The following is a 15,360-nucleotide window of genomic DNA, read 5'->3' as shown; positions in this document are numbered from 1 at the left end:
AACCTACTCTGGCATAGCTTCAGGCCATTTCCTCTCATCCTGTCACTTGCTACCCGGGAGAAGAGATTGACTCCCACCTCACTACAACATCCTTTCAGGTAGTTATAGAGAGCCATAAGATCTCCTGTCAGCCTCCTTTTCTCCAGCCTAAATAATCCCAGCTCCATCAGCCATTCCTCATAGGACTTCTGTTCCAGATCCTTCACCAGGTTTGTTGCCCTTCTCTGGACACTCTCCAGCACCTCAATGTCTTTCTTGTAGTGAGGGGCCCAGAACTGAACACAGAATTTGAAGTGCAGCCTCCTGAGTGCAGTTGGAAAATCACTGACCTAGTCCTTCTGGCCATACTATATCTGATATAAGCCAGGATGCCACCAGCCTTCTTGGCCACCTGGGCACACTGCTGGCTCATGTTCAGCCAGCTGCCAATCAGCAGCCCCAAGTTCTTTTTCACCACCAGTGATCAGCTGCCAGCTGGATGTAACTCCATTCACCACCTTTCTCTGGGCCAGGCCATCCTGGTGAAGAGTACATCTGTCCACATCATGATAAGACAGTTTCTCTAGGAGAATGCTATGGGAAATAATGTCAAAGGCTTTACTAATATCTAGACAATAATATCATCTGCTAAGCAGGTCATTTTGTCACAGAAGGAGATCAGATTGGTCAAGTAAGACCTGCCCTTCATAAATCCATGCTGGCTGGACCTTACCCCCTGGTTGTCCTGTACTTGTTGCATGATGGCATTAGAGATGATCTTCACGACCTTCCCTGGCACCGGTGTCAGGCTGACAGGCCTGTAGTTCCCCAGATCCTTCTTCCAATGTCAAAATAAAACCATAAAACACTCACTCTTCTAAATAGGCCCTGCTCTTTCTCCTGCTTCTGTTGTTAATTAGTAACACCACTATGATAAATTTGGAGGAAAAACACCCTTAACTATCTGTAATATTATTATATGAACATTAGTTTTCTTGTTTGTGCCTGTGATCTTGCCTGCTTGCCTACAACTAAATCAAAAAGGAACTATTTAAAGAAAGGACCAGACAGGAAAGCTAGGAAAGGAACCACCAGAGGCAGCTGAGATCATAGAATGGTTTGGATTGGAAGGGATCTGGAAGATAATCTATTTCTTTGTGTCTGTGGTCTAATTGATTTTGTCCATCTGCCTTGTGCCTCTCCCTCTGCCTATCTGCTATCCTAATCCCTCTTCTTGCTTCCATGCAGCAGGTCCATGCACAAGGACTCCCTTTATCTTATAACTCCTTCCCACCCACAGCCTACAAACCCTTCTGAACTTGTTTCTCAGACACCTTCCTATTTTAGTCCACACACATTCTTCAAAGTTTCTTCAGATTTACGAGGTTTTTGGCAGTGCAACAGTGGGAGAGTTCCTGTACCAGACACAAACCTCTGACAGAAGCCTCAACAGAACTTCTTATCCCCAGAGATTAGGACTGTTCCCCACTCGGACAGAAGTGGCAGACTCAGAAGCTGGAATCCTAACACGAAAAGAGAAGAAACCTTGTATTTTCCCAACTCCTAAGATCAAAGCATGAGTTTTACTAAATGCATTTTCAGAGACAAATATGCCAGCAAGCATTTCTCTTGTTTTTCATAAATACCTCAAATACAGAAACTAAAATTTTCTATGAAAATCACATTTACTCCAACAATATCTGAACAGCAGCAATTTCAGGCATGGTCTCTCCTGCAGTCTGTGTAGTCGAGTATGTTGATAAAGTGTCTAACCCACACTTGACCCAACCACAGGAGATGCTAGAGGCCTCTAGTGAACTGAAAGCTGGAAGTGGCAATTTTGTTCTAAACCAGTGACTTCCAGGGTGTAGTGCATTATCTCTTGCTGTGCAGTAATAAATCCCAAGCAAGGTGCATGCGCATCATAACAAATTTTATGGGGAAGAGTAGAGCTAAACAGTTTCTTGGAGAAGCTTGTTATAAGCCAGCAAATTGTTTGTAGCTATGGCATTTTTCAGGCACTGCCAGAAGAAGGGCTGAGACTGAGGGTTAGTTGGCCATTCCAGGACAGAATTTCGACACAGCCTCTTCCTCAGACGGACATAGCGCGACTTCTGCAAAACCTTCTCAAGAAATATCAAGACAATGACATCCAGTTTTTCATCTAGAAGCCGCTGGTGGGCCATGTAAAAGGTTGTCCTGAAACTGCCACTTTTAATATACTTATTGGTCAGCACAAATACAGTCTTTTTGCTCAGCTGAATGCTCTGGGAAAGGTTGTCAAAGACCGGCTGTCCCGGGAGCCAGTCCCTTGCTTCCAGGCATAAATTGAACTGCCTGGCTTTTCGGTCTTCCAGCCTTCTAACCAGTTCTTCCATCACCCAGTCATTCACAGCTGGATCTTCATTGTCATAGGCAATAAAAGCATCGTAACAGGCATCTGGTAAAGATAAACGCCGATAGCCCTTCAGCTTGGCGGTGCAGTAATGGTAACTATACCACACATCCCAGAAGTACAGATGGCTCGTCACCGCAAGCACCATAAAGCTGAGGACGGTTGAAGCTGATAGAGCGTACAGGATCAAATACGAGGTGTCCAGCTCACAGGTATACAGATCCAAGAAAACCACGCTCCTTCCCTTATGTGCCCCTGGGCCAGCACAGGTCACGTCTGAGGCCAGAAGAGGAATAGTCACCTGAGTCTGATTGATCCACCAGACAAACCACACGGCCTCGCAGTTGCACCTGAAAGGGTTGCCATGCAAAAGCAGCATCTTCAGGTTGTTGATGACATTTTCAGGGAAGCTAGATTTCTTAATTATTTCAATCTTGTTTGAGCTGAGGTCCAAATACCTCAGTTTAAAAGCACCTCTGAGAAAATGTTTGGTTAGCTGATGAATATGATTGTTTCGGAGCATCAGTTCTTGCAGTGATGAGGAGCAATTGGACAGTTCTCGGGGAACAGTGGTCAGAAGGTTATTGCTCAGGTCCAGAGTTACTAGTTTCTTCAGATAGTGGAGGTTTTCCCAGTTGAAACTCTTCAATTGATTATTGGTTAAGTTGAGGAGCTTGAGTTTGGGAGGCATTGCTTCAAAAACAGTGGGAGGCAAAAAACTGAGTGAGTTGAAGGAAATATCCAGTTCTTCCAGGCTGGTCAAATTCTTGAAGAAGGATAAGTATCTAGCATTGCCATCCATCCATAAAACATCTAAACGATTTCCTCTAAATTCTAAAATTTGAAGAGATTGGCTTTCCATTCCTGTGTTAATGGTGGTAGAAATGTCATTATCGTTCATCATCAGCTTCCTCAAATGGTCGAGGTTTTTCACAAAATTAAGCACATGAGTAACACCTTCTGCCAGAAAATAATGTTGATTATTGCTCAGGTCAAGAATTTCTAAATGTTCTAGCTCTTTGAAAGCAGTTTGGTACAGCAAGTCAACCCTGTTGTTAGAAAAATCCAGATATTTCAATCCAGACAAGTAGGAGAATTCACTTCCATTTAAAGTTTGACTTATTGCATTATCTGACAAGTTGAGACATGTAAGGGAGCTAAGTCCCCGGAAGTCTGAGGGGTTAATAAAAAATACATTATTTCTGCTCAAATCCAGAGTTTTTCCAAATTGCAGACAATCTTCCTTAACTGAAGATTGGTAGGAAGCAGCCTCTTTATCTTTGGAACGGCAACTTCGCCCATACACATCATACCTAAAATAATGCATCTCTTGTAGTACTTGCCTGTTGTACTGCTCTACTGAAAACCCAAGATTAGAGCAGAATCCATTGGAGTTGCTTTCCCCTGAAGAAGGAGAAATTTTATTCACTGAGAGGTCTATGAACTTAAGAGCTGGGAATTCTTCGAACACTGTCAGGTTTGCAACTTTAATAAAATTAGTCCCAAGATCCAAGACGGTGAGATTCCTAAGACGGAGCAGTGGGCGTAGATCCTCCTCTCTCAGTTCTTTAAAGACATAACCCTTGAGCCTCAAGGTTTCCAGGTTAGAGAGGGAAGAAAATGTCTCAGACAGTTTCAAGAAGGGAGAATACAACTGGAGTTCAAAATTAAAGGACAGATCAAGCTCCACCAGGCTGGGGACAAACTTCAAAAACTGAGCATCTCCAATCTCCTTCATGAGGAAATTTTGGGAGAGGTCAAGTTCTTTGAGGTTCTTGATGTTTTTAAACCAACTGCGGGGTACGCTCTGGAGAGAGTTACTGTGAAGTCGCAAAATTCTTAAATTTTTCAAGGAATCAAAAGCCTTTGAATGTATCTGAATCGAGCCACTGGTGCAGGGAGTGCAAGGATATGGGGCATTATAGCAACGTGGGCAGTTGCCACTTAGATCGAGAATTTCTAGGTTGGGAAGGGCACTTAAATCCTGCTCTTGAATCACTTGAATCCTGTTATTGTAAATATACAGTTCCTTCAAAGTAGATGACAAATTGGGTGGAATATGTGTTAAGTTGTTGGACTTCAGGGATAGTATTGTTAATTTTTTCAGCTCCAGAAAGGCTGTTTCCTCAATCTCAAATGAAACATTGCATGGATTGCGGTAGTAACAGTTCTGTCCCAGATACAATACCTCAATGTTTCCTAGCTCTGACAAGTTGGCTTTTTGGATAGAAAAGATAGTATTTGCTTCCAGGCTCAGCAGGGTTAAAGTAGCAGGAAGACCTCGGGGTATTTCCAACAGCTGGTTTGCATCCAAGTACAGTGACTTCAGTCTTGTCAGGGCAGCAAAACTGCCATTCTCAATCTCCAGTCTTCTGTTGCAGACAAGATCTTTGGGCCCCAGTCTGACAGGCACACAGTTGCATCTGAAGTCAATCTCCATGAGGTTTTTAAGTTGAGCAAAGGATGTTGGATAGATATGGGGAATATGGTTAATACTCAGGGTGAGGTTGGTAGCGTTTTCAGGGATCCCTCTGGGGACTTGTGTGAGACGCCGGTAGGTGCAGTCTACTGTCACAGTACCTTCTGAAGATTTAACATCACAAGGCAAAGTTTTGGGAAACCAAGCTCCAGACAGCAGCATCGGAAACAGGAAGAGCAAGACAAAGAGCAAAGCATTTGACATCTTTGCACGAGGTACCTAAAAATAAGGAAGCACAGGTATTAGTTTAAGGTAATTAAACATTTCACCCACACACTGGGGCAGACCAAATAGGTCTACACTTGTAGATGTGCAGGTAGGATTATAAGTTTTGTTGGTATTTTGTTGGTATTCCTTACTTTATTATCAGGATGTATTGCAGCGTTAATATAAATATCACTCTCTAAATAAGGAATTGGTAAAAAAATCTACTGAAAAAATGGCAACACAGGTGATTGAAATTTACATCTCTGTGAATGTTCTTTTCTTTTAAGGGGAAACAGGAGGTGTTAAACTTCCAGCAGATTGCCATTGCATACTGGAGTAGATGAGCAAAGTTACTGTTTCATAGTGTATGATAGATAAAATCTATAGTCCCTTAAAAACTAGCGTAGACTTTCAAACTTACTGAAGCATCAGCACAGGTGGAGGGTTGACCTAAGCCAGTCTATGGTTTTATTTCCATAAGGTTTAATATCACCTTGCATTTTCACTCTTCAATAAGGACAGGGGGCTGAGAAAACGCTGTAGCAATGTAAAGTGTGAAAATGAAAATCAAAGACAGGTTTAAAATTGAGCATGTTCCATGTAAGACTCATAAGCATTAAATACCCAGAGCCAAAATCCCACAGGCATTTAAAGAAACTTTCAAAACATTCTCTGTGTCTGTCAAGTCTTTGTGCTCTTGCCTACTTTATAGATTTATGTGTATTATGGGAAGGACAATAAGCTTTTAATATGTCACAGCTTACCCCTTACTTCCTCAGCAGTGGTCAGTGTCAAAGGAACCCTGGTTGGCAAGCTGCCAGCCTTGGCTTGTGTGACACAGGCAGAGAGGCCGTGACCATTTTGCTGCACTGCCCAACATCTTAACTGCTGGTTAAGGTCAGGTCTGGCCATTTCTCCCTTGAAAACTCAGTGTTGAAGGCTTGGAGATGCACGGCACATAGAGGGCTCTTAAATAAGCAGGATTGTCTGGATAATATTGATTAAATGTTAAAACCCAGGTAAGCAGCAGAAAATTGGATGATCCGGTAAAATGTCCAAGACACAAGGAAATGGTTTTTTCTCTTTAGCTGGGGCACAAGAATATACAGAGACCTGCTCAAGCAGTCTGTGCAAACCCTGTTGAGTGCTACAAAGACATGCCTTGCAGGTGACACAGACTTGAAGTGAAGCGAGCCTTCCTGTTGTATGCTCTGTTTACAGTGTCTCCTAGACAACTTTGTGCTTTTGTGTTGCCTTATAGAACTATGCTAAACCTACCTCTGCATCCATGTACCTGGAAGAGTGACCTGCAGGGCAGCAGATGTGTGAGAAGGCAGATCATGTCTCACACAGCACTGCACTTCTGCTATCTAGGGTCCACAGCCTAATGGCGTCACTTTGGGGGTTCAGAGCCTCAGTACAGAAGAAAAATTGTACAAGTCCACCGCAGATGTAACCTAGTAAAGTACTACACCCCAGCCTTTCCTATTCCACATTCTTTCCTATTCCCTGGCAATGGTACAGTGCCACTTTCTTTTCAGCAGATCCTCTTAGAAAAGGCAAGGGAGCTAAATAATATGGCTGATAGGAATCAAACTAACCACCATTTGGTTATTCATCATGGAATTCACATTGGACTCTCACCCAGACGAACGCCACTGCGTAAGAGAGTTTACCAGCATTTTCAGCTCAGTCTAGCCAATCCCTTTGAGAGGAGGATTAACTTTTCTGATTTCCTGATGTAGGAAAGTCTTTGGATGAAAATGATGCATAAGAAGAATCACAGTATGTGGGGAGCAAATTTGGAAAAGATAATAAGCATTCATTTCCTCCCAGCTCCCTAGATCTTTTTCTTAAACTCTTTTTTCTCCACTAATGCAGTCAGGGATGTGAAAGGGAGAAGGGAGGGCTCTACCATTGCTATTCATTACATGGAAAACTGAAGGTCTTTATTCAAATGACAAGAGGCATTGCCAAAGAAAAATCTTTATAGAATCTTGCAAATATTTTGCCTTCCTTCCTTCCATCCTTTTTTCCAGGAAATACACCATATTATGCATGTAAAAGACATTATGAGACTAAAGAAAAGCCAAAGAGTGACTATCCTAACCAAGTGGCCTATGATGTCCCAGCACCTGCCTCTCTCCACCTCTTGCTTTAGCAGACCAATGGATCCCAGGGCCAGGACCATTGCCCAAGGCAGGTTCCCATGGAGCATGGCAGAGAGGCCGTAGGGGAACTGCAGAGACTCTGCACTGCAGGACATATTGCTCCATTGTATTGGTGCCAATTACCTTTATCTGTTGATGCACAACACAGCAGAGCATGAAGTGCCAGTCGTCACCAGCCATGGACAAAGAACCTGCAGTCACTGAGGGAAATACTGACAGTTGCTGTACATCAGACACCAGGAGCCATTCTAACTTTAAAGAAAGGAAGAAAAAGTAAATTAGATTCAACCTTTAAAGATCTGATAAACCACATTAAGCCATTCTATCCAAGCACTAGAGCAGCACAGGGGCAAGGTGTGATTGCAGTCCAGATTGACAACACAAACTTCCTACATGAACTCATAAGCAGCCACTGCACTCAGGCCCTTAATTTCAGGTGCTTACCCAAGTTCCTCAATTCATTGCCACCAACCTGGGCTGCACTGATGTTCAAGAGAGAGTGGGAGAGGAGGGAGGGAGAGAGAGAGAGAGAGAGGGAGAGAGGTGCAATGAATATGGGCCTTGAAAGTCTTCATAAATATGTTTCTAGGTTTCTTAAGAAGTCAAAGAAGACCTCTGGAGCATTTACAATGCTCAGATTTTGAACTCTCACATATTACAGTATTATTAGGAACCTAAGTGTTGTTGCAGAGCCAGCCCAGCTCCTACCATCTTTGTGCTTCATTGCTTTGTATATTCTTCTCTTTCCTAATATCTTTGTAATGTATTATGTATTTTAACTGTAAAAGCTGTTGCATTCTGGTGTTGTATCTGACTATTTGCATGTGTAACACTTAGGAGCTGTTTAAGTACCAGAACAAATAAAAAGACTTTTAAATAGGAGAAACAAGCAACATCTTTGCAACGAGAAGCTTGTTTAAAAGTACAGCTGGAGTGTGCATGTGAACTGTTCTTTTCTCTGTGATCTACACTTGGCTTCATAAGAAGTTCAAAAAGCAGTAATCTACTGATCCTAATGGGCATGTGCAAAAAACCTTAATGATTTAGAGTGTTCTTCAAATGTTCAGCAACAGTACAACTAGGTGTTTCTGAAGAAAGATTTTCTGTAGAGATTTCATATGTATTTTAAAAGGTAACAGGAGAAAAGTGTAGAGAAAAATGAACACCTCAGAAGTTACAGCAATTAGAAAAGACGTTATTATACACGTTCTGTAGCACTGCAGTACAAATACGTATTAGAGCAAATAAATGCTTTCCCTTCCTTTCATAATGCACTGCAGCTTCTAATTGTAATAGTAAAACTGAACAGTTAGAAAGCAGAGAAGCAGAAAATGTTCTTAAAGTCTTCCACAACAGTTCAGGAAAAGAGGTGTAAAAGCAAATTTAAAATGAAAGTTTAACATACCATTTTCTGTGTGCTTCCAGATCTGGCAGATTTTTTGTTTGAAGAGCCTGTAAATCAGAGCAGAAGAAAACAGCATAAAAGTGGTCCCCACTGGTTCAGATGAGGTCCAGAGGAGAGTAAAATATGACATAACTTACTCAAGACAACAGCAGTAATCACTGCTCTATTATTACTCTTCACCTCAACTGCAACTTGAGAAATAATTGAATGTGAAACAACTGTTGCAACCCACTTCCTCAAATATTTGTACTTAAAACAACAGTACCTCATTTTTTGCTCCACCCCTAAGAAATAATGGAGTACTCTTATTTTCCCCCTTTTAAACAAATTTTCACATTACTCATAAATTCACGTGCTTTTATTCTGCGATTTATATGCTGCAATTTACCGTTTTCTTCGTTATTTTTGAAGTTTTCATTTCAGACTGTATTTTACCTTGCTACAGTGTCACACCATAAAGAACTATAAGACCTACTCAGAGGAGATAAATATCCAAGCCACAGGGAACTCTGAAGGGGGACAGTTGCGAACTATTTGGCCACAAAGTTTAAAATCAATCAACTGGGAGACAAACGCACTACATAAGGATAACCAGTCACTTCAGACAATTAACATTTGCAGGAGATCAAGTTCCTCCTTTTACCCATCCCTCTTTTTTAGTATAAGTTGCATGAACAGAGATACAGACATAGTCAACTGATGTTAAAAATAGTTTAGATTTAGAAGTTTAGTAATTTTTATAATTATTATTATTTTTTCGGCATTCATTCCTGATGCAAATAGCTTCAAGAACTGGGACAGTTCTAAGCTGAATACTTTACAGAAGAAATGTCTATTAAGTGAATGGGACTTTGGGGAAGGGAACCAAAATAAAGCATGATAAAAAGTATAGTGGTAAGGGCATAGGAAACAGCATACAGAAAGGTGAAAATTGCATGTGAGAATGTAGAAGGGTCAGAATTAAAAATTACAAGGATAGACTTAAGCTGGTGACAATCCAGCATTACACAGAACACGGTGTCTGTCTGAGAGTTTCTTACTTAGAAGTCTCTGTGCTTAGCAGAACAGACTAGTTCAATGATTAGGATATTTATTAGGTGGAGTTTGTGGGGTTTTTCATGTCTTCTTTCCCTACATATTTTTATTTACATTTTAAATAGCAATTCATAATTTCTTTGACCATGATGGAGCTGAGAAACTCATTTCAGATGCCTGGAACCTGACGAATGAACAGAGAAAGAATTTGCAGTCATATTTGCAAATTCCCTGTGTTTAGAGTCTGAGTCATTTAGAAATGAACACAAAAACAAGAAAGTCATTGCCATTTTAATCAGGGCCTAGGAAAAGGCTCATTAATTCCCAGCTATATTAATTCGGGACTATATTTCTCACCCTTGTGGCTGAATACTAAAATACTACAACAAAGTATGATTCCTCTGCTCTTTATTGATAACTGGATTTTGCTTTTCACGCAAGATGCACCAAGGTTTTCACTGAGTGCTACTGTAACTAATGCAGAAATCTTACTAAAATCCTACTATGTGCTGCAAGGACATTCAACACATTTCTAGTAGGATGGAAACCTGCACTACAAACACCACACACTAGTTATTCCGCTCTGGATTTTTCACACTCTATGTGACCACAAAGGGAAGTTACCTTCCACTCGTTTATAATTATTCACCAAATATGCTTAATTAATCATGAAAGAAGAGAATGAGTTGGCACAAGTTTGACTGTGTATGTTGATTTCTTCAAGCACCCAGCCATTCCCTGGTACATGACACTGGAGCATGAGACACTTAATGTCCACTTGCTTTGATTGCAAGCAGGTTTTCTAAATCACAGTGTCCAGTCACGCAACCCTGTAATCTTTGGCAGGTGCTCAGTGTCCTTGGAGATCTCCCTTGCAGCCTAAACCTACAAACTGTGGAAATTTTAATAGCTGTACTGACACTTAGCATTTCCTTTTGGAATAAGGCTGACTTTTTTTATATTAGGAATTTGCTGTCACCCATCTAAGAGCTTGAGTTTCAATTCTGTTCAAAGTGAAACTGCAGCTTCAGCTGAGCACCAATAGAAATGCAGACTACTTTTTTTCCGTCCTTTTTTCTTTTCCTTTTTCTTTTTTTTTACCTAAGAAATGTGGGTAAAAAATTACAATATTTTCCTTCAAAAGGTGGGAGTAAATGTACAGCAGCGTAGAAGTCCAGAATTTCTGAACTATAATTTGGTTTTTAAAGGCACAAGGAGTCACTGATTTACTGATTTCAAAAGTTTGGTTTCCATCAGATGCTGCACAAAATGTCTTTTGTCTCTATTGTGAAACACAAGGAAACTGAAAAGCAGTTACTGCATCACATGCAGGGAAGATTCACTGGTAACAGTAAATGTACATTGCTACCTCTGTGAAAGAAGAATATAATTTAAAATAAAGCAGGAGTCCTTAATTGTCTAAATCCTTCGTGTAGAGGTTTGGTTGTCAGTTGGCTTGTAATCAGATCGGTAAACTCACATTTCCTTTCTTTTTATTCCTAATGTCTTGCAGCAAAATCTTTTCTCTATAGTGCCAACTCTCATATCAAGAATGATGATACCACCCCACATATTCATGGTTAATACAACATTCAGTGTAAGATTGCATAATTTACCCAGGAAATTATTCAAGAAAACCAGTTGTTGTGCACTTTTGAAATAAATAAGCTGACTCTTCAAAGTGATGTAGACAGATGTACGAAAAGAACCACAAAGAGCATGGATAGGAAAATTGAGGAAATTAAAACAAAATTACTTGCAGAAGCCTTAAAGCTTCTGTATGTATGATCTGTGTATGTAATGCAGGATCCTTGCTGACAGCAGTGCAGAAATGTGTAGTGAACACTAAAAGTAACCAAAACAATAACGAGAAAACAGCAGTGGAGGAGATTGGCCAAAAACAAGGGCAGAGGAGCACTCTGGTGAGGGAGGAGACCCAAACCACCCAGGGCACTGAGGTACCTCTGAGGGAGCCTCCTGTACCACAGAAATAGACTTGGCCATTTCTGAAAGCTGAGGCTGCCCCAGGCTACATCCGTGCCAAGACTGACTGACTGGTGTTTACAACAGGTTAAACTTGTGTTCTGGAAGCAAAGGTGCCTGCCACTTTTACTGAAAGTGAGTTACCTTCAAGAGAGGCAGAAGGCATCCAGAACTACCTGAAATAAGATGGAGCTGTTTTCCAAGCTCTCCAGGGTCAGCAGTGCAGCTACACCTCTTCTGTTTGTTTCTTCCTAAGGGACTGACAAGATAGAGTAGCCAGAGAGGGCATCCCTACCTTTCTCTGGGGGATGAGGAGGAGGAGTAGTGCCAAGGCAGTAATGTTAGAAGCAGTGGGGCACGCTAATGTAGGCAAATAATAAAACTGGCCGGTTCAGAGGAATTATGGCACTTGTGAGAGAGATATCCTCAACTCCTACTTTCTATTGATGACATTACTAGCCTTTTTTAATGTTTAATATAGGCAATCTTGCCATGGTTTATGAAGTCATTCTCAGGCAAAAGCACTGAGGGAATACTGAAACAACGTCTGAAGAACAACATGGAACTCAGACACTGCTGGACCCAAACAAATCACATATCAGGAAAACAGCTTCAAAGGAAATAATGGCCTAAGATTAGGGCAAGCAAGTGTAATGAGGTTCATATTAAACATACAAGTGTGTTAATATTGTGATTTATTATAGTATTTGATATCGCTTTTTCAAAAATTGTGCATGACATTTTTATGGCTGAGGGTTACCACTCAACAGGATATTTTGATAAGAAGGAAATGGAGCTGTTGGACCAAGTCCAGAGTAGGGCCACAAAGTTGATAAGGGGACAAGAGCATCTCTCCTATGAAGACAGGCTGAGAAAATTGGGGCTGTTCAGCCTGAAGAAGATTTCATAGCAGCCTTCCAGTATCTGAAAGGGGCCTACAAGGAAGCCAGAGAGGGACTCTTTGTCAGGAACTGTCCTGATAGGACAAGGAATAATGGATTGAAATTGAATGGGTTCAGATGAAATAGAGGAAAGAAGAAATTATTTGCTCTAAGTGTGGTGAGGCACTGGAACAGGTTACCCAAAGCAGTTCTTGGGTGGAGATAAAGCTGGGTTAATAAATTAAGAAATAAAAAAGGGTAGATGATGGAAAAATGATCACTCACCACCTCCTGACAGCAAAGCAATGCCCAGCTGGCCTCACAGTGACATCTGGTTTTGCCAAACCTTCATCCTTCCACTCTCCATCCCAATTTTATTGCTGCACATGGAACTACAATGGCTTGGGTTTTCCCTTTGGTCCGCTGGGCTCTGCAAACTTGGCTGTGTCCCCTGCCAGACTCTTGCTCACCCACAGTCTGCTCACCAGTGCAAAAAGGCCTTGAGGTTCTGAATCTGCCCTCCCAATTCTCTCCCAAACCAGGCTGTGTGGAGTTTGGCTGCCAGCCTGGGGCAGCCACCACTCAACACACCAGAGACCACAGCACTGGCATTGACAGCAGATGCCTGACAAGCAACTGAGAGAGAGACTTGTACAGTGAAAACATGCTTAGATTTCACTCCCAACAGTCCACTGCTTCAGCAACAGCCTCTCAACATCTGACACTTAAAACCCCTGGAGTCTATGGCAAGAGGTTCCAGAAAGGCTGCAGATGTCAGGTACTCTGAAAGGCAAAAACGTGTACTTCCACAAGGGCAGGAGAACAAGGCAAAATAAGGTTTCTAGACAAATATGAGCTAAATCCTCTAACTTATGCTATGCAATGTGGCTTTTTTTCATCATTTCAAAATGATGCTGCTGAATGAGGAATGTTTCCCACCAGGCTGAACTGTTAGCTGATCTTCAGATCAGAATCCAGGCATGGAGGGGGAAGCATAGAGCGTCAAACGCCAAACACCTCACAATTCTCTGTTTCCGCAGCTTTAATTCTGTCAAAATGGATGTGGTTTTCACAGAGCTGCTGGAATTCACCCATAACTCTTCATAAGCATTTCAAGTGCGCAAAAGGCAGCAGACACAGTAAGCTTAATTCTGCCATTTTCCTTCTGCTCTTTCCCCATCTCATTCTGTTAAATAGCGTTGAGTAGGTTTACTTACAACCATCTGAGAAATACAAACTTCAACTGCTCATGAAATGTTAACTCAGACTCCCAAGGGAATTTAAACATTGTATCCCTTCTGTCAGACCATAAAAAGAAGAAGGACACCTTATTATAAGGATGTGTGCCAGTCTGGTGTGATTAACAGTTCATCTGTATGTCCAAGACAGCTGCAGCACAATTCATGAACAAGGTTAGAATGTAGGCATCGACTCTCATGCTATTTGGCCTGTGCAGGGCATGGTCTCCAAAAAAAGTTTCAAAAGAACAGAAGGGCAAGAAATCTCTTGGCACAAGTAATTTTGAAGCTGTATTTATAGGACTTGTGCACAGAAAAGGCAAATGATTCAGCATTTTATTTGGAACAAAGATCTGATCTATAAAGCAACTGAATTGATATCATGCATTAACTGTATTGTATACCTTTTGTGTACTATTAAGTTGCAAACTTTGGTATACTAAAGTTGTTACCCCCCAAGTCTGTGGCCACTTAACTGCTAAGTAATATTTTCAAGACAATAGGTTAAATTATCTTATATTTAAGAAATTTCTGTACAAAACCCCCAGAATTCTGTAAATTTGTTTCCACTGTGTTATAACAGTTTTGAAAATTCAACTGTAATGAGGAATTCCTCTGAGAACAAGTGATTTAACTGAATTTTCATCACAATAACTTATATACCCCATTTCTGTATTCATCACTGAAAGCAGTACAGGTGAAATTCTGTTTTACTCATTCCCATGTAGGAGGAATAATTCCACAGAAGCAAGAGAAAATTACTTGGGGGAAAAAAATGAAGACCAAATAGATTTATTCTCAGAGAAACAAACAAACAAAATAAAAGGCTGTCTTAGCTGGAATGAGAAAATCCTCTTTATAAAACAGCATTTTATATAGGTAGAGTACCATAGTTCACTGGTTGTACAGTAAGTATTGTGGTACTTTGTAACAGAAACTTGATGATCAATTAACTGTGCAGTTTGAAAATAAAAACAATAAATATTTCAGCTACTTTTTGATCACGTAGATATGGGTAGAGACCAGTTCATGTAAGTGTGTTTAAGTTTTCTGTTTGGACTTTGCACAGTAAACATTTACAATATTAAAAGGAAAACTGCTACAAAAATATTCATATTATCACAATCCAAGAATGGTAAAAACTACAAAGAAAAAAGGAAATTTAAACCAAATTGCTAATGATTAAAGGTTGGTCCTTATTATTGAAATAAGGGATACTAATAACCCCAGGAACACTGAAACGTTAGTCTTACAACTGCAGACAGTAACTGCATGGAATGGATGTTATGCAAATCATTTAATGTAATGAGAGGTTTACAAAAGGAAACAGCAGCCCCATGTATCTTGTGGGTAAATATGAACATGAAGTGTACGAAACAGTTAATACTATGTGTATGTCAACAGTTACTCAAAATTAGCATGACCTTTACATACTGTTAGGGCTTACAAAATATTATTCATGGTAATTAAATATAAAAAACAAACAAAAAAACCAGCTGCCTGCCCAACAGATTAATAGATACAAGATACTCAAGTCTGCAGTACTTAGCTGAACACAGAAAATGATCTTACACGTATACATCTCAT

The 15,360-nt window shown here is 40.7% G+C and overlaps 1 protein-coding gene across 2 annotated transcripts; it reads right to left on the bottom strand.

The window, feature by feature from the left end:
• Positions 1–1,570: 1,570 nt before the first annotated feature.
• Positions 1,571–15,347, bottom strand: LOC135410174 (toll-like receptor 7). 2 transcript variants are annotated; one of them, XM_064646615.1, is made up of 3 exons: positions 8,637–15,347; positions 7,355–7,479; positions 1,571–5,072 (listed from the first exon to the last, which is right to left on the bottom strand). In XM_064646615.1, the coding sequence occupies exons 1-3, from the start codon at positions 8,764–8,766 to the stop codon at positions 1,932–1,934; spliced, it is 3,396 nt and encodes a 1,131-aa protein (XP_064502685.1). In that variant the 5' UTR covers positions 8,767–15,347; the 3' UTR covers positions 1,571–1,931. The 2 variants fall into 2 exon arrangements, with proteins under 2 accessions (XP_064502685.1, XP_064502686.1); XM_064646616.1 differs by having other exon boundaries at positions 7,355–7,483; positions 8,637–8,727.
• Between the last annotated feature and the right edge of the window lie 13 nt (positions 15,348–15,360).

This window comes from Pseudopipra pipra, chromosome 2, assembly GCF_036250125.1.
Source record: "Pseudopipra pipra isolate bDixPip1 chromosome 2, bDixPip1.hap1, whole genome shotgun sequence".
Taxonomy (NCBI): Eukaryota; Metazoa; Chordata; class Aves; order Passeriformes; family Pipridae; genus Pseudopipra; species Pseudopipra pipra.
This window is presented reverse-complemented; position numbering and strand designations above follow the sequence as displayed.